General features: G+C 47.2%; 1 protein-coding gene across 3 annotated transcripts in view; it reads right to left on the bottom strand.

The window, feature by feature from the left end:
* LOC115125450 (STAM-binding protein-like A) overlaps positions 1 to 17,813 on the bottom strand; it is a 55,170-nt gene that overhangs the window by 10,294 nt on the left and 27,063 nt on the right. For 2 of the 3 annotated variants that reach the window (XM_065011314.1, XM_065011312.1), the window contains exons 2-8: positions 9,743 to 9,966; positions 7,186 to 7,261; positions 6,232 to 6,327; positions 5,959 to 6,092; positions 5,193 to 5,416; positions 1,750 to 1,883; positions 586 to 723 (exon numbers count right to left, since the gene is read on the bottom strand). In XM_065011314.1, coding sequence (XP_064867386.1) covers positions 586 to 723; positions 1,750 to 1,883; positions 5,193 to 5,416; positions 5,959 to 6,092; positions 6,232 to 6,327; positions 7,186 to 7,261; positions 9,743 to 9,945 — 1,005 coding nt within the window. In that variant the 5' untranslated portion in view covers positions 9,946 to 9,966. The remainder of the gene's footprint in view (positions 1 to 585; positions 724 to 1,749; positions 1,884 to 5,192; positions 5,417 to 5,958; positions 6,093 to 6,231; positions 6,328 to 7,185; positions 7,262 to 9,742; positions 9,967 to 17,813) is intronic. The other variant, XM_065011313.1, reaches the window with a different exon arrangement.

Genomic DNA, 17,813 nt, shown 5'->3' with positions numbered 1-17,813 from the left:
AGGGTGATGAGGTCATACTGGTCCTGGATCAGCTCTCCTAGAGGTTGTATGGGCTCTGGTGTAACTCACATGTTATAAACTGGTCCTGGATCAGCTCTCCTAGAGGTTGTATGGGCTCTGGTGTAACTCACATGTTATAAACTGGTCCTGGATCAGCTCTCCTAGAGGTTGTATGAGCTCTGGTGTAACTCACATGTTATAAACTGGTCCTGGATCAGCTCTCCTAGAGGTTGTATGGGCTCTGGTGTAACTCACATGTTATAAACTGGTCCTGGATCAGCTCTCCTAGAGGTTGTATGGGCTCTGGTGTAACTCACATGTTATAAACTGGTCCTGGATCAGCTCTCCTAGAGGTTGTATGAGCTCTGGTGTAACTCACATGTATCCAGCCCAGGGTGATGAGGTCATACTGGTCCTGGATCAGCTCTCCTAGAGGTTGTATGGGCTCTGGTGTAACTCACATGTTATAAACTGGTCCTGGATCAGCTCTCCTAGAGGTTGTATGGGCTCTGGTGTAACTCACATGTTATAAACTGGTCCTGGATCAGCTCTCCTAGAGGTTGTATGAGCTCTGGTGTAACTCACATGTATCCAGCCCAGGGTGATGAGGTCATACTGGTCCTGGATCAGGAACAGCTCCTCTTCGTTCTCCGTGTCGCAGTAGTCTGGCCCTCCGTTCTGCTTCGGCACGATCACATGGGTCACTGTGAACGCATTCCTCAGCTGGAAAACACAGAATCAGACACACATAGACACAGAGAGACACAGAGAGAGAGAGAGAGAGAGAGAGAGAGAGAGTCAGAGACACAGAGAGAGAGAGAGAGAGTCAGAGACACAGAGAGAGAGAGAGAGTCAGAGACACAGAGAGAGAGAGAGAGAGAGTCAGAGACACAGAGAGAGAGAGAGAGAGAGTCAGAGACACAGAGAGAGAGAGAGAGAGAGAGAGAGAGTCAGAGACACAGAGAGAGAGAGAGGGAGAGTCAGAGACACAGAGAGAGAGAGAGGGAGAGTCAGAGACACAGAGACACAGAGAGTCAGAGACACAGAGAGAGAGAGAGAGAGTCAGAGACACAGAGAGAGTCAGAGACACAGAGAGAGAGAGAGAGAGAGAGTCAGAGACACAGAGAGAGAGAGAGTCAGAGACACAGAGAGAGAGAGAGTCAGAGAGAGAGAGAGAGAGTCAGAGACACAGAGAGAGAGAGAGACACAGAGAGAGAGAGAGAGACACAGAGAGAGAGAGAGAGACACAGAGAGAGAGAGAGAGACACAGAGAGAGAGAGAGAGACACAGAGAGAGAGAGAGAGAGAGAGAGAGTCAGAGACACAGAGAGAGAGAGTCAGAGACACAGAGAGAGAGAGTCAGAGACACAGAGAGAGAGAGAGAGAGAGAGAGTCAGAGACACAGAGAGAGAGAGAGAGAGAGAGAGTCAGAGACACAGAGAGAGAGAGAGAGAGAGAGAGTCAGAGACACAGAGAGAGAGAGAGAGAGAGAGAGAGAGAGAGTCAGAGACACAGAGAGAGAGAGAGTCAGAGACACAGAGAGAGAGAGAGAGAGTCAGAGACACAGAGAGAGTCAGAGACACAGAGAGAGAGAGTCAGAGACACAGAGAGACAGAATCAGACATGGACTGCCATCATGACTCATAATACGGTCACCGTACCAGCCCTACATGCACCCACATCAATAAGTTTTGCTATAGAATAACTATGATTATAGTACAGCTGTTGCTGTATAAAAGTCAGGTCTTACCAGTTTGCCACAGAGGATGCCACAGGTCTCCACAGCTCGGCTGGTGTTGGACTCAGCTAGCCTGAGGAAGCTGCTGCAGAGCTCTGAGGGCACTGCCAGCTGCCGGATGCCATCCACCATCCCATCCATGGTGTCTGGACAGAGGAGGGACAATACCCCATCATGAACCATCAGGTTTTCAGGACCACTTCAGAAATAACTGATTTCATTTGTGTTATCCTCTGTCATTGAAATGTGAATCTTGTGTTGTATTTCATCCCTTCTATTCTATGTGGTGGAGCCAGATGAAACATCTCTTCTACGTTGTGGAGCCAGATGAAACATCTCTACTATTCTACGTTGTGGAGCCAGATGAAACATCTCTTCTATTCTACGTTGTGGAGCCAGATGAAACATCTCTTCTATTCTACGTTGTGGAGCCAGATGAAACATCTCTTCTATTCTACGTGGTGGAGCCAGATGAAACATCTCTTCTATTCTACGTTGTGGAGCCAGATGAAACATCTATTCTATGTGGTGGAGCCAGATGAAACATCTCTTCTATTCTACGTTGTGGAGCCAGATGAAACATCTCTTCTATTCTACGTTGTGGAGCCAGATGAAACATCTCTTCTACGTTGTGGAGCCAGATGAAACATCTATTCTATGTTGTGGAGCCAGATGAAACATCTCTACTATTCTACGTTGTGGAGCCAGATGAAACATCTCTTCTATTCTACGTTGTGGAGCCAGATGAAACATCTCTTCTATTCTACGTTGTGGAGCCAGATGAAACATCTCTTCTATTCTACGTTGTGGAGCCAGATGAAACATCTCTTCTACGTTGTGGAGCCAGATGAAACATCTATTCTATGTTGTGGAGCCAGATGAAACATCTCTACTATTCTACGTTGTGGAGCCAGATGAAACATCTCTACTATTCTACGTTGTGGAGCCAGATGAAACATCTCTTCTATTCTACGTGGTGGAGCCAGATGAAACATCTATTCTACGTTGTGGAGCCAGATGAAACATCTCTTCTATTCTACGTGGTGGAGCCAGATGAAACATCTCTTCTATTCTACGTGGTGGAGCCAGATGAAACATCTCTTCTATTCTACGTTGTGGAGCCAGATGAAACATCTCTTCTCTTCTACGTTGTGGAGCCAGATGAAACATCTCTTCTATTCTACGTTGTGGAGCCAGATGAAACATCTCTTCTATTCTACGTTGTGGAGCCAGATGAAACATCTCTTCTATTCTACGTTGTGGAGCCAGATGAAACATCTCTTCTACGTTGTGGAGCCAGATGAAACATCTCTTCTATTCTATTCTATTCTATTCTACGTTGTGGAGCCAGATGAAACATCTATTCTATGTGGTGGAGCCAGATGAAACATCTCTTCTATTCTACGTTGTGGAGCCAGATGAAACATCTCTTCTATTCTATGTTGTGGAGCCAGATGAAACATCTCTTCTATTCTATTCTACGTTGTGGAGCCAGATGAAACATCTCTTCTATTCTACGTTGTGGAGCCAGATGAAACATCTCTTCTATTCTACGTGGTGGAGCCAGATGAAACATCTATTCTACGTGGTGGAGCCAGATGAAACATCTCTTCTATTCTACGTTGTGGAGCCAGATGAAACATCTCTTCTATTCTACGTTGTGGAGCCAGATGAAACATCTCTTCTATTCTACGTGGTGGAGCCAGATGAAACATCTCTTCTATTCTACGTTGTGGAGCCAGATGAAACATCTCTTCTATTCTACGTTGTGGAGCCAGATGAAACATCTCTTCTATTCACGTTGTGGAGCCAGATGAAACATCTCTTCTATTCTACGTTGTGGAGCCAGATGAAACATCTCTTCTATTCTACGTTGTGGAGCCAGATGAAACATCTCTTCTATTCTACGTTGTGGAGCCAGATGAAACATCTCTTCTATTCTACGTTGTGGAGCCAGATGAAACATCTCTTCTATTCTACGTTGTGGAGCCAGATGAAACATCTCTTCTATTCTACGTTGTGGAGCCAGATGAAACATCTCTTCTATTCTACGTTGTGGAGCCAGATGAAACATCTCTTCTATTCTACGTTGTGGAGCCAGATGAAACATCTCTTCTATTCTACGTTGTGGAGCCAGATGAAACATCTCTTCTATTCTACGTGGTGGAGCCAGATGAAACATCTCTTCTATTCTACGTTGTGGAGCCAGATGAAACATCTATTCTACGTGGTGGAGCCAGATGAAACATCTATTCTACGTTGTGGAGCCAGATGAAACATCTCTTCTATTCTACGTTGTGGAGCCAGATGAAACATCTCTTCTATTCTACGTTGTGGAGCCAGATGAAACATCCAGAGAAAAGTAGATCTGAGTAGAAGAATTTGATAAGCCTTTGAATCGTTCCATGAACACTGAGTGTACAAAACCTCAGGAACACCTTCCTAATATTAAAGTTGCCTTCAGAACAGTGGTTATGAATGCAGTATGTTATTGGGTTGCACCCCCTTTTGTCCTCAGAACAGCCTCAATTCGTCAGGGTATGGGACTCTACAAGGTGTTGAAAGCGTTCCACAGGGATGCTGGCCGATGTTGACTCCAATCCTTCCCACAGTTGTGTCAGGTTGTCTGGATGTCCTTTGGGTGGTGGATCATTCTTGATACACACACAAATATGTTGAGCGTGAAAAATGCAGCAGCTTTGCAGTTCTTGACACACTCAAACCGGTGCTCCTGGCACCTACTACCATACCCAGTTCAAAGGCACTTAAATCTCTTGTCTTGTCCGTTCACCCTCTGAATGACACACATACACAATCCATGTCTCAATTGTCTCAAGGCTGAAAAATCCTTATTTAACCCGTCTCCTCCCCTTCATCTACATGTCTCCCCCCCTTCATCTACACTGACTGAAGTGGATTTAACCTGTCTCCTCCCCTTCATCTACACTGATTGGAGTGGATTTAACCTGTCTCCTCCCCTTCATCTACACTGATTGGAGTGGATTTAACCTGTCTCCTCCCCTTCATCTACACTGATTGGTGGATTGAACCTGTCTCCTCCCCTTCATCTACACTGATTGGTGGATTGAACCTGTCTCCTCCCCTTCATCTACACTGATTGGTGGATTGAACCTGTCTCCTCCCCTTCATCTACACTGACTGAAGTGGATTTAACCTGTCTCCTCCCCTTCATCTACACTGATTGGAGTGGATTTAACCTGTCTCCTCCCCTTCATCTACATGTCTCCTCCCCTTCATCTACATGTCTCCTCCCCTTCATCTACACTGATTGGTGGATTGAACCTGTCTCCTCCCCTTCATCTACACTGATTGGTGGATTGAACCTGTCTCCTCAATAAGGGATCATAGATTTATACCTGGAATCACCAGATCAGTCTGTCATGGAAAAAGCAGGTGTTCCTAATGTTTTGTACAGTCAGTGTGTGTTTACTCACTGCTGTTCCCACTAGGGCTCACAGGTTTGAGTGTCCGGTCGAAGGTGGGGAGCGGTCTGACCTGGCCGGCGCTGTCCCCAGGGCTCTGAGGGGGGGTGGGGGACACGGCCAGGGGCAGAGGGGGGCCCTGGATCCCTGGGAGGAGGGGTGCATTGGGGGGAGGGGTCCCAGGAGCATGAAACTCCTGAAGGATACGATGCCTCTCCTTCTCCAGCTCCTGCCGTCTGATTATGGAGTCACATTTAGTGTCAATATTGATCAATATTAAAAAAAGGTCCATTTTGACCTTCATATGAAATCCTTTCTGGGTAAGTTACTGTACTTTACTATTATTTTTGACCAATTGAAAACAAACAAAAATAGCTACTTAGCAAAGCGCAATTTCTCAAGCTACGTCTGTCTGTGAGTGGTCTGAGTGGGGAGGGGAGAACTGGTGATGTCCCCAGGCACACCAAAACTCCATCCCACCAAAACGGGAGGAAATTTCCATTGACCTTTTCAAACCGCTCTTCCAACATCATAGTGTGTAAGTATATATAAAACAGGAAAATCACATTTTTGACTGCACTGGTTAAATAAATGCTATATTCATTCAATCCAGTTTTAAAAAAATATGAAATAGCCTATAAGTTAAATATATGAATTCAATGATTCACTCATTTGTCCAATACAAATTACAAAAAAATTACATTCAAATTACATTTCTTAAATGCAATTGAAAAAAAACGATTAAATTCAGATGACGTTTCTGTTGGCAGTGATGTACCTGATCATCTCCTCGAAGGCGCTGAACTGCTCTTGTTCCCGTTGGCGTCGCTGCAGTTCCACCACGCGCTCCCGCTCTGCTTCTAGCGCCTGCTGCTTCGACTGCTGCTGCGCCAAGGCTGCCTCCTCCGCTTTCTACAAACACAGTAGTGACACACACACACACACACACATTAGCAAATCAACCAAATCCGGTGTGCAGAGGGCTCTACTGAGGGTATAAAGTTGGAAAATGGGCAGGAAGGTCTACAGAGGTGGGCAGAAGCCTTGTAACCTTTTTGATGAGATACTGTGCATGCTCCTGCTCATATATCTTGAGAAGAGCCTTCTTCAGCACCTCTGCTTGAGGGAAGGCCACCTCCTTCAGCCTCTGTTGGGACAGATGACAGCATGTCACATCACAAGAGAACCGTAGAGGGCCAAGAACCCTGTTGTTTCACAACCCTGGTCCTCCAGTACCCCCCCCCCCCCCCCCCCCAACACTGGTCCTCCAGCGGGTCAGGTCGGGCTGTCTGGGGGGGTGTGGAGGACCAGGGTTGGGGGGAACTGGTCGACCAGGGTTGGGGGAACTGGTCGACCAGGGTTGGGAACTGGTCGACCAGGGTTGGGGGGAACTGGTCGACCAGGGTTGGGGGAACTGGTCGAGCCAGGGTTGGGGGAACTGGTCGGCCAGGGTTGGGGGGAACTGGTGGACCAGGGTTGGGGCGGAACTGGGGGACCAGGGTTGGGGGGAACTGGTGGACCAGGGTTGGGCGGAACTGGGGGACCAGGGTTGGGCTGCTGGGGGACCAGGGTTGGGCTGCTGGGGGACCAGGGTTGGGCTGCTGGGGACCAGGGTTGGGCTGCTGGGGGACCAGGGTTGGGCTGCTGGGGGACCAGGGTTGGGCTGCTGGGGGACCAGGGTTGGGCTGCTGGGGACCAGGGTTGGGCTGCTGGGGACCAAGGTTGGGCTGCTGGGGGACCAGGTTGGGCTGCTGACTGGGGACCAGGGTTGGGCTGCTGGGGGACTGGGGGACCAGGGTTGGGCCGCTGGGGGACTGGGGGACCAGGGTTGGGCCGCTGGGGGACCGGAGGACCAGGGTTGGGCTGCTGGGGGACCAGGGTTGGGCTGCTGGGGGACCAGGGTTGGGCTGCTGGGGGACCAGGGTTGGGCCGCTGGGGGACCAGGGTTGGGCTGCTGGGGGACTGAAGGACTGGAGTGTGAAACAGTTAGAATCTGGAATGGTACCTTCAAGGTGTCCTTCTTCTCTGGAACGCTGGCTGTTTTGTAATCTCTATGTTTAGGAAGCTTCTCAATGAAGAGCCTGAACAGAAGCATGATGATGATAAACAGAAACACATCTTCATGACCTTGCAAAAATCTGAAACTTTTTGTCTAAAAATGATGCAGAAAAACGAATCCATGCTTTTGTCACTTCTAGGTTAGACTACTGCAACGCTTTACTCTATAGCTTCCCGGATAAAGCACTAAATAAACTTCAGTTAGTCCTAAACACGGCTGATAGAATCCTGACTAGAACCAAAAATGTGATCATATAACTCCAGTGCTAGTCTCCCTACACTGCCTTCCTGTTAAGGCTGATTTCAAGGTTTTACTGCTAAGCATTACATGGACTTGCATCTACCCATCTCTCTGATTTGGTCCTGTCGTACATACCTACACATACACTACGGTCACAAGAAGCAGGCCTGCTTAATGTCCCTAGAATGTCTAAGCAAACAGCTGGAGGCAGGGCTTTCTCCTATAGAGCTCCATTTTTATGGAATGGTCTGCCTACCCGTGTGAGAGACGCAGACTCTTTAAGTCTTTACTGAAGACTCATCTCTTCAGTAGGTCCTATGATTGAGTGTAGTCTGGCTTACTGGTGCTCTTCCATGCCGACCCTAGGAGGGGTGTCACGTGAGTGGGTTGAGTCACTGACGTGATCTTCCTGTCCGGTTTTGCAGGAGATCTTTGTGGGCTATACTCAGCCTTGTCTCAGGGAAGAAGGATGATGGTCTGTTGATATCCCTCTAGTGGCGTGGAGGAGATCTTTGTGGGCTATACTCGGCCTTGTCGCAGGATGGTAAGTTGGTGGTTGAAGATATCCCTTCTAGTGGTGTGGGGGCTGTGCTTTGGCAAAGTGGGTGGGGTTATATCCTGCTTGGTTGGCCCTGTCCGGGGGTATCACCGAACAAGGCCACAGTGTCCCCCGACCCACACCTGTCTCAGTCTCCAGTATCTATGCTGCAATAGTCTGTGCCGGGGGGCTTGGGTCAGTATGTCCTATCTGGAGTATTTCTCCTGTGATTATTTTTATTTGACCTGGTCATCTATGAACATTTGAACATCTCGAAGAACAATCTGGCCTTAATGGCCATTATATACTCTTATAATTTCCACCCGGCAAAGACAGAGCCAGAGGACTGGCCACCCCACAGAGCCTGGCTCCTCTCTAGGTTTATTGCTTGGTTCCTGCTTTTCTAGGGAGTTTTTCCTAGCCACCGTGCTTCTACACCTGCATTGCTTGCTGTTTGAGGTTTTAGGCTGGGTTTCTGTACAGCACTTTGAGACATCTGCTGATGTAAAAAGGGCTTTATAAAAACATTTGATTGATTGATTCATATTCCTGACTTATAACAGTGATAGCATGATGCTTTATCGTCAGATGAGGCCCACACGTCCCAGGACACCTGCTGTGTGTTTCAGATGAGGCCCACACGTCCCAGGACACCTGTTGTGTGTTTCAGATGAGGCCCACACGTCCCAGGACACCTGCTGTGTGTTTCAGATGAGGCCCATACTTCCCAGGACACCTGCTGTGTGTTTCAGATGAGGCCCATACTTCCCAGGACACCTGCTGTGTGTTTCAGATGAGGCCCATACTTCCCAGGACACCTGCTGTGTGTTTCAGATGAGGCCCATACTTCCCAGGACACCTGCTGTGTGTTTCAGATGAGGCCCATACTTCCCAGGACACCTGCTGTGTATTTCAGATGAGGCCCATACTTCCCAGGACACCTGCTGTGTGTTTCAGATGAGGCCCATACTTCCCAGGACACCTGCTGTGTATTTCAGATGAGGCCCACACTTCCCAGGACACCTGCTGTGTGTTTCAGATGAGGCCCATACTTCCCAGGACACCTGCTGTGTGTTTCAGATGAGGCCCACACTTCCCAGGACACCTGCTGTGTATTTCAAATGAGGCCCACACTTCCCAGGACACCTGCTGTGTGTTTCAGATGAGGCCCATACTTCCCAGGACACCTGCTGTGTATTTCAGATGAGGCCCATACTTCCCAGGACACCTGCTGTGTATTTCAGATGAGGCCCATACTTCCCAGGGCACCTGCTGTGTGTTTCAGATGAGGCCCATACTTCCCAGGACACCTGCTGTGTATTTCAGATGAGGCCCACACTTCCCAGGACACCTGCTGTGTGTTTCAGATGAGGCCCACACTTCCCATTCATTTGAGACTCAGGCATTTTATCTGGATCTAAGCTCTACAGCTCATCTCAACATGATAGTTTATTGGGGGTTGCAGACAATATGGTACATTGTCCACACTACTACCATAAATTTGTAAGTCGCTCTGGATAAGAGCGTCTGCTAAATGACTTAAATGTAAAATGTCCCCAGGGGGGAGAGATGCCTGGCTAAGTAACCGGCAACACACTGACACTTCATCCAGCTTGGGTTCTCCGTCTTGTGACACGACGGTCGTCTTGACAACACCTTCATCAGCGGCGTCACCCTAAAACCTAGAAATGTAAACGGAGCCTAGTTTCACCAACTTAAACTTACGTGATGTACTTATTGTAGAGTACGAAGGCGTGCTCGGCGTTGCCCTCCTCGGTGTAGGTGTTGGCCATTCGGATCATCTCCACGCCTGACCTGAAGTACCTCCGGGGAGGAACGTCCTCGTTCACGTCCACAGAGCTGCCCTTCTTGGTCAGGGCCCGGACACGGTCCTCGGGGGGCAGGCTGACATCAGTGTGGTCTGCCATCAGGACCTTCCTCCTACACACCTGACAGGAAATCAAACCTTTGTTAGTCCGCTTCAGAAATGGCACCCTACACACACACACACACACACACACACACACACACACACACACCCACCCTACGCACGCGCACGCACACCTAGACACACACACACACACACACACACATATAAAAAATACCAGCTGAACATCAGCACGGCTCGCTGGGGCTCCATCCATCTCCCCTACACACCTGACAGGGACTTAATCAATTCATCAAAAGTATTGATTAAACTCTGGTTTACATCAGCACTTGTCACAGAGGGGCGCGTTCCACAGCTAAGGGCGAGGCAACAACCAATGGCTGCGTTGCCATGTCACTGACTGTCAGACTGACAGATTGCTATAACATGTGATTTGGTCAAATGTTACTTCAAATAGCTATCCAGTTGTTGTAAGATCTGCTAGGTGTCAGCAACGTCTAATCAGATGAACGCTCCCAAAGGCCGCGTTTACACAGGAGAGACTTAGTTCTTCACTGACTAATGAAACTTTAAAATGTGTTACTGTTAAATCACTTTGGATGGGTTTACACAGGCTGACAAATTCTGATATTTTTTCCCACTAATTGGTATTTTTATCAATCACAGATCCACCCACATCAGATCCACCCACATCACAGATCCACCCACCCACATCAGATCCACCCACCCACATCAGATCCACCCACCCACATCAGATCCACCCACCCACATCACAGATCCACCCACATATCAGATCCACCCACCCACATATCAGATCCACCCACCCACATCAGATCCACCCACCCACATCACAGATCCACCCACATCAGATCCACCCACATCAGATCCACCCACATCAGATCCACCCACATCACAGATCCACCCACATCACAGATCCACCCACATCACAGATCCACCCACATCACAGATCCACCCACATCACAGATCCACCCACATCACAGATCCACCCACATCACAGATCCACCCACATCAGATCCACCCACATCAGATCCACCCACATCAGATCCACCCACATCAGATCCACCCACATCAGATCCACCCACATCAGATCCACCCACATCAGATCCACCCACATCAGATATTTTTCAGTGCTGATCTGAATGGTCAAAAGACGAATAAGTGAAAAAAGTTCTGTGTAAACACATCCAACGTGATTTTACAGTAACACATTTTAAGCTTTCATTAGTCAGTGTAGTTAGTCTCTCCTGGTCATGGCATGATGAAGACACGGGAGAGGCTACACGGACACTCCCGGGGCCCAAATTGATGACGACACGGGAGAGGCTACACGGACACTCCCGGGGCCCAAATTGATGATGCATGTCGCGCAGCTGTGAGTCGCGTGGAGACGAATGGATTGAGTTCAGTCCTGATGAGCCCTTCAAAGCTAGCTAATGTATGCTGGCTAGCTGGCAGCCACAGCAGAACGGGGTTACTTCAAACTTGGAAAAGAAAGTGATGTTTATTTCGATGGGCGAGGGAGAAGTTACTTGTAGTACAGGTCACCAGCTGTATATTTAGAGTAGAACAGCAGCCTAAGAGTTGTTCCATACTACTTGATTATATTTAGAGTAGAACAGCAGCCTAAGACCATATCACCTCCACCCTACCTGACACCCTAGACCCACTACAATTTGCTTACCGCCCAAATAGGTCCACAGACGATGCAATCTCAACCACACTGCACACTGCCCTAACCCATCTGGACAAGAGGAATACCTATGTGAGAATGCTGTTCATCGACTACAGCTCGGCATTTAACACCATAGTGCCCTCCAAGCTCGTCATCAAGCTCGAGACCCTGGGTCTCGACCCCGCCCTGTGCAACTGGGTACTGGACTTCCTGACGGGCCGCCCCCAGGTGGTGAGGGTAGGTAACAACATCTCTACCCCGCTGATCCTCAACACTGGGGCCCCACAAGGGTGCGTTCTGAGCCCTCTCCTATACTCCCTGTTCACCCACGACTGCGTGGCCACGCACGCCTCCAACTCAATCATCAAGTTTGCGGACGACACAACAGTGGTAGGCTTGATTACCAACAACGACGAGACGACCTACAGGGAGGAGGTGAGGGCCCTCGGAGTGTGGTGTCAGGAAAATAACCTCACACTCAATGTCAACAAAACTAAGGAGATGATTGTGGACTTCAGGTAACAGCAGAGGGAACACCCCCCTATCGACATCGATGGGACAGTAGTGGAGAGGGTAGTAAGTTTTAAGTTCCTCGGCGTACACATCACAGACAAACTGAATTGGTCCACCCACACAGACAGCATCATGAAGAAGGCGCAGCAGCGCCTCTTCAACCTCAGGAGGCTGAAGAAATTCGGCTTGTCACCAAAAGCACTCACAAACTTCTACAGATGCACAATCGAGAGCATCCTGGCGGGCTGTATCATCGCCTGGTACGGCAACTGCTCCGCCCACGACCGTAAGGCTCTACAGAGGGTAGTGAGATCTGCACAACGCATCACCGGGGGCAAACTACCTGCCCTCCAGGACACCTACACCACCCGATGTCACAGGAAGGCCAAAAAGATCATCAAGGACATCAACCACCCGAGCCACTGCCTGTTCACCCCGCTATCATCCAGAAGGTGAGGTCAGTACAGGTGCATCAAAGCTGGGACCGAGAGACTGATAATATTTAGAGTAGAACAGCAGCCTAAGAGTTGTTCTATACTACTTGATTAGAGTAGAACAGCAGCCTAAGAGTTGTTATATACTACTTTATTATTTTTAGAGTAGAACAGCAGCCTAAGAGTTGTTCTATCCTACTTGATTAGAGTAGAACAGCAGCCTAAGAGTTGTTTCCATTCTACTTGATTAGAGTAGAACAGCAGCCTAAGAGTTGTTGCATCATACTTGATTAGAGTAGAACAGCAGCCTAGGAGTTGTTTCATCATACTTGATTAGAGAAGAACGGCAGCCCAGGAGCTGTTCCATCATACTTGATTAGAGTAGAACAGCAGCCTAAGAGTTGTTTCCATTCTACTTGATTAGAGTAGAACAGCAGCCTAAGAGTTGTTGCATCATACTTGAATTAGAGTAGAACAGCAGCCCAGGAGTTGTTTCATCATACTTGATTAGAGAAGAACAGCAGCCTAGGAGTTGTTTCATCATACTTGATTAGAGAAGAACGGCAGCCCAGGAGCTGTTCCATCATACTTGATTAGAGTAGAACAGCAGCCTAAGAGTTGTTTCCATTCTACTTGATTAGAGTAGAACAGCAGCCTAAGAGTTGTTTCCATTCTACTTGATTAGAGTAGAACAGCAGCCTAAGAGTTGTTGCATCCTACTTGATTAGAGTAGAACAGCAGCCCAGGAGTTGTTTCATCATACTTGATTAGAGAAGAACAGCAGCCTAGGAGTTGTTTCATCATACTTGATTAGAGAAGAACGGCAGCCCAGGAGCTGTTCCATCATACTTGATTAGAGTAGAACAGCAGCCTAAGAGTTGTTTCCATCCTACTTGATTAGAGTAGAACAGCAGCCTAAGAGTTGTTGCATCCTACTTGATTAGAGTAGAACAGCAGCCCAGGAGTTGTTTCATCATACTTGATTAGAGAAGAACAGCAGCCTAGGAGTTGTTTCATCATACTTGATTAGAGAAGAACGGCAGCCCAGGAGCTGTTCCATCATACTTGATTAGAGTAGAACAGCAGCCTAAGAGTGGTTTCCATTCTACTTGATTAGAGTAGAACAGCAGCCTAAGAGTTGTTTCATCATACTTGATTAGAGTAGAACAGCAGCCTAGGAGTTGTTTCATCATACTTGATTAGAGTATAACAGCAGCCTAAGAGTTGTTCGATCATACTTGATTAGAGTAGAACAGCAGCCTAGGAGTTGTTTCATCATACTTGATTAGAGAAGAACAGCAGCCTAGGAGTTGTTTCCATCCTACTTGATTAGAGAAGAACAGCAGCCCAGGAGTTGTTCCATCCTACTTGATTAGAGAAGAACAGCAGCCTAGGAGTTGTTTCATCATACTTGATTAGAGAAGAACAGCAGCCTAGGAGTTGTTTCCAATCTACTTGATTAGAGAAGAACAGCAGCCTAGAAGTTGTTTCATCCTACTTGATTAGAGTAGAACAGCAGCCCAGGAGTTGTTCCATTCTACTTGATTAGAGAAGAACAGCAGCCCAGGAGTTGTTTCATGTCATTTCAGCCATGGCACACACCATCTCAGATAGTTTTGAAATGGTTTCAGTAGTTAGTTTCCTGAAACATTATTTTGTTTAAATGTAATTTTGTCTCAAATTGGCCATTTTAATTGATTGGATTCAGATATTCACTAAATATAGTACCAAACTTCTTCCTACCAAAAACAACTTGTAAACGCCACCCACAGACCACCCGCACCCCAACCATCAGTATAGAGTAGGAGTTCTCTACGTTTGACAAGTAGTATGAAGCTGTGGCTTCCCTGTGAAAATGGTGATGTTCTTCCCAGTGTAGACAAATTAGCCATTGAAGTCGCTTGTATTATCTACCATACAGTAGTGTGACAGTAGCAGGTTGACCACTAGATGCCGCTGTTCCTACTACACTCTTATCCATTTCGCTGGTCTCTTGTGTTTATTAAATAGGGGACTTTTGTTTACCAACTTGTGTCAGAAAACCAGTAGATTTGGCTCATTGTGAAAATAAATTGTGTGGTCATCCTCACAATTCAAGCCTGTCCTCCATGAAAGCAAATCCGTTGGTCAACCTTTTAATGCCTAATCTGTGACCAGGAAACGGGCCCTTTATGTGTCGTATATTCCCTTTAAGGTCTGGACGAATTACTGTTAGACCTTTCCTGGTGAACAAGTACACCAATAGTTTACAGCAGTTTCAATGGTTTCAATGGTAAAAGTCCCAAACACACACTGTATTGTGTTTTGCAGTGTTGTTTGATTGAAATGGTAAAGGTCACTAAATATAGAGCTTATTCCTCATCATTTTATTGACCAACACAAGACTGATATGCAATTCTTTCTTTCTTTTTTAAGGTTGTCACCACATTTAAGTTGCTTGCCATCAACGTTTTGGGCTTGTAGGAAAAAGTCTTTATAATAGAATTGCATAGGGATTGCCCTCTGAGAGCAGCATCGTGTTGGACTACTTAAGGAGAGTCAGGTTGAAGCAGTAGGTTGCTAAGAGAACGACAAACAATTGATTTAACGGACGACTGACTTGAATTGAGGCCGCACAATATATTTTCAAAGTTGTAAAGGAAATGTTGTGATGTATTTAATAAAACACCCCAAAAAAGTCTGGAAATCCAGATGTTTTCAAGAGACCCTCCACAACCTGCACCACTCATCCAGGGAGGACAGGAAGTACCAGTGGTATCAATGACCAAGTTCATCTAGACTCTAACCTCAGCGGTGATGCACGTGAAGCAGTGGCCTCACTGAGAAATGGCCTGAAGATCTGGTCACAGTGTACACTACACTGGTCAGGCATGGTCTGGAATACGGTGGCGTGATGTTAGTTGGATGCAACAAAAAGCAGCAGCCACAACTGAACATGGTGCAGAGGGGCACATCTCCAGAGGGGGAGCAGTCCAGCCACGGCTTCCGTCACTGCAGAACAATTCTACACATTTTGCTATGAGGCTGAGAGAACAATGTGCCGTTCTATAGCAAATTCCATTCAATTCTACACATTTTGCTATGAGGCTGAGAGAACAATGTGCCGTTCTATAGCAAAATGTGTAGGAATTGAATGGAATTTATAAACAACTGTGTCTCTCAACCTCATAGCAAAATGTGTGCAGTGACAGTGAACCTCCCCTCTCTGCCTCAGCGCTGCGCATCAACTAACATCGCCTGTATTCAACCAGCCAGTGTACACTGACCTCTTCAGGCCAGTGAACCACTGCTTCGCTGAAAATCTGAACAGACGATAAATTGACCACTGAAACCGCTCCCTGTCCTCCTGAATGAAGAGTCTCTTAACAGATTTCCAGACTTTGAAGTGTTTTATTAAATACATCGCAACATTTCCTTACGAATATTGTGCGGCCTCAATTCTATCAGTCGTCAATTGTTTGTCGTTCTGCCTGTAACCTGATATCTAGAAATAGTCAACACGTGCTCGAAGAACAAGTCTGAACTTTCCTACAAACCCAAAATTTCGGGCCAATGTCTGGCTGGCAAATGTGGTGACAACAGAAAGAATTGCATATCAGTCTTGTGTTGGTCAATAAAATGATGAGAATAAGCTCTATGACAACGCTGCGAAGCGTATGAACCATTGAGAACTGCTGTAAATATTGGTGTACTTGTTCGCCGGGAGAAAGATGCAACGATAGTCGTCGAACACCAAAGTATACGACATAAGACGTTTCCTGATGCGAACAGGCATTAAGGTTGATAACAGACGTAAATGGAGGACGAGCCCCGAGCCGAGGATGACCTGCACGAACTATTTCGCAATGACCAAATCTGGTTTCGTAACAAAACAAAAGTCCCCTGACAAACGCAAGAACCGGCGAAATGAATGGTAGCCAGTAAGGTGGCGATCTGGTGGTCAACCTGTCACGCACTGTTTATGGTAGATGGCCTGGCGACAATGGCTACAGTGGTCTACATGGGAAAATTTATCTTTCCATTTCACAGGGGCTCACGGCTTCGCGCAGCAGAGAACTCACACTCTACTGCTGATGGTTGGTCTTGATATTCGCATTTGGAGATTGTTTTGTGGAAGAAGTTTATTTTTATATTTGGTGAATATCAGATCCCAATCGTAAAATGACTAATTGAAGACAAAATACATTTAGGCACAAAATAATGTTTCAGGAAACAACTACTGTTTCATTCAAAACTGTGTGCTGCATGGCTTTGGCGACAACTCTGGAGGCCTGTTCTGCAATCAGTAGATGGAACAGCTCTGGGCACTACTACCACTCCTGATCAGTGGGGATGAGCAACTGCAGACACTGTTCTTCTGTCAGTAGATTGAAACAGCTCTGGGCTGCTGTTCTTCTCACAATCGAAACAGCCAGTGAGCAACTCTATTCTCTAATCGAAGCCAGGATGGACAACTCTGAGCCTTGTTACCCTTCTGTCAGCCAAGGATGAAGCAACTCCTGAGCAACGACATCAGTATGATGAAATCTAAAATACTGTTCTATACAATCAGTAGCGTCGAACGGCACAGGCTGCTGACCCTATACAATCCCGAAACATGATGAGCTGGAGCTGCTGTTCTACTCCTAATCAAGTATGACGGCAGCTTAGACTGCTGTTCTACTCTGTCAAGTGAGATGAAACCTTGACCTTTGTTCTACTCTGTCAAGTAATGATGGGAACGGCTTTTTCGTGCTATAATCCCAGCATGATGAAACAACTCTGAAGCTGCTGGTCTTCTCCTGGCCAAGTAATGATGAGGCTGCTCTGAAGCTGCTGTTTCAATCTCCAGTAGGCAAACAGCATAGCAGGCCACTCCTACTCTAATCAGGCAGGATAGGCTGTAACAGGCTTCTACTCTGTCGAAACAGCGATGGGTGCTGGCTCGCAGCGCCGCTATTTCTGTCGAAACAATGATGAGCAACTCTGGGCTGCTTCTATTGCCAGATGAGCAACTCTGGGCTGCTGTTCTACTCTAATCAGAAGCCAGAATGCAGCAACTCTTGGGCTGCTGTTCACTCTGTGTGGAATGGAGAGCAACTCTTGGGCTGCTGTTCTACTCCTGTCAGGGCCAGATGAGCAACTGGCAGGCTGCTGTTCTGCTCTGTCAGTATGATACCATGTCAGTATGATAGCTCACAGGCTGCTGTTCTTTCTCACAATCAGACCTTCTAATCAGCAACAGCAAAGACTGCTGTTCTAATCCAAGGCAGATGAGCTGGCAGGCTG

This window comes from Oncorhynchus nerka, linkage group LG27 (assembly GCF_034236695.1).
Source record: "Oncorhynchus nerka isolate Pitt River linkage group LG27, Oner_Uvic_2.0, whole genome shotgun sequence".
Taxonomy (NCBI): Eukaryota; Metazoa; Chordata; class Actinopteri; order Salmoniformes; family Salmonidae; genus Oncorhynchus; species Oncorhynchus nerka.
This window is presented reverse-complemented; position numbering and strand designations above follow the sequence as displayed.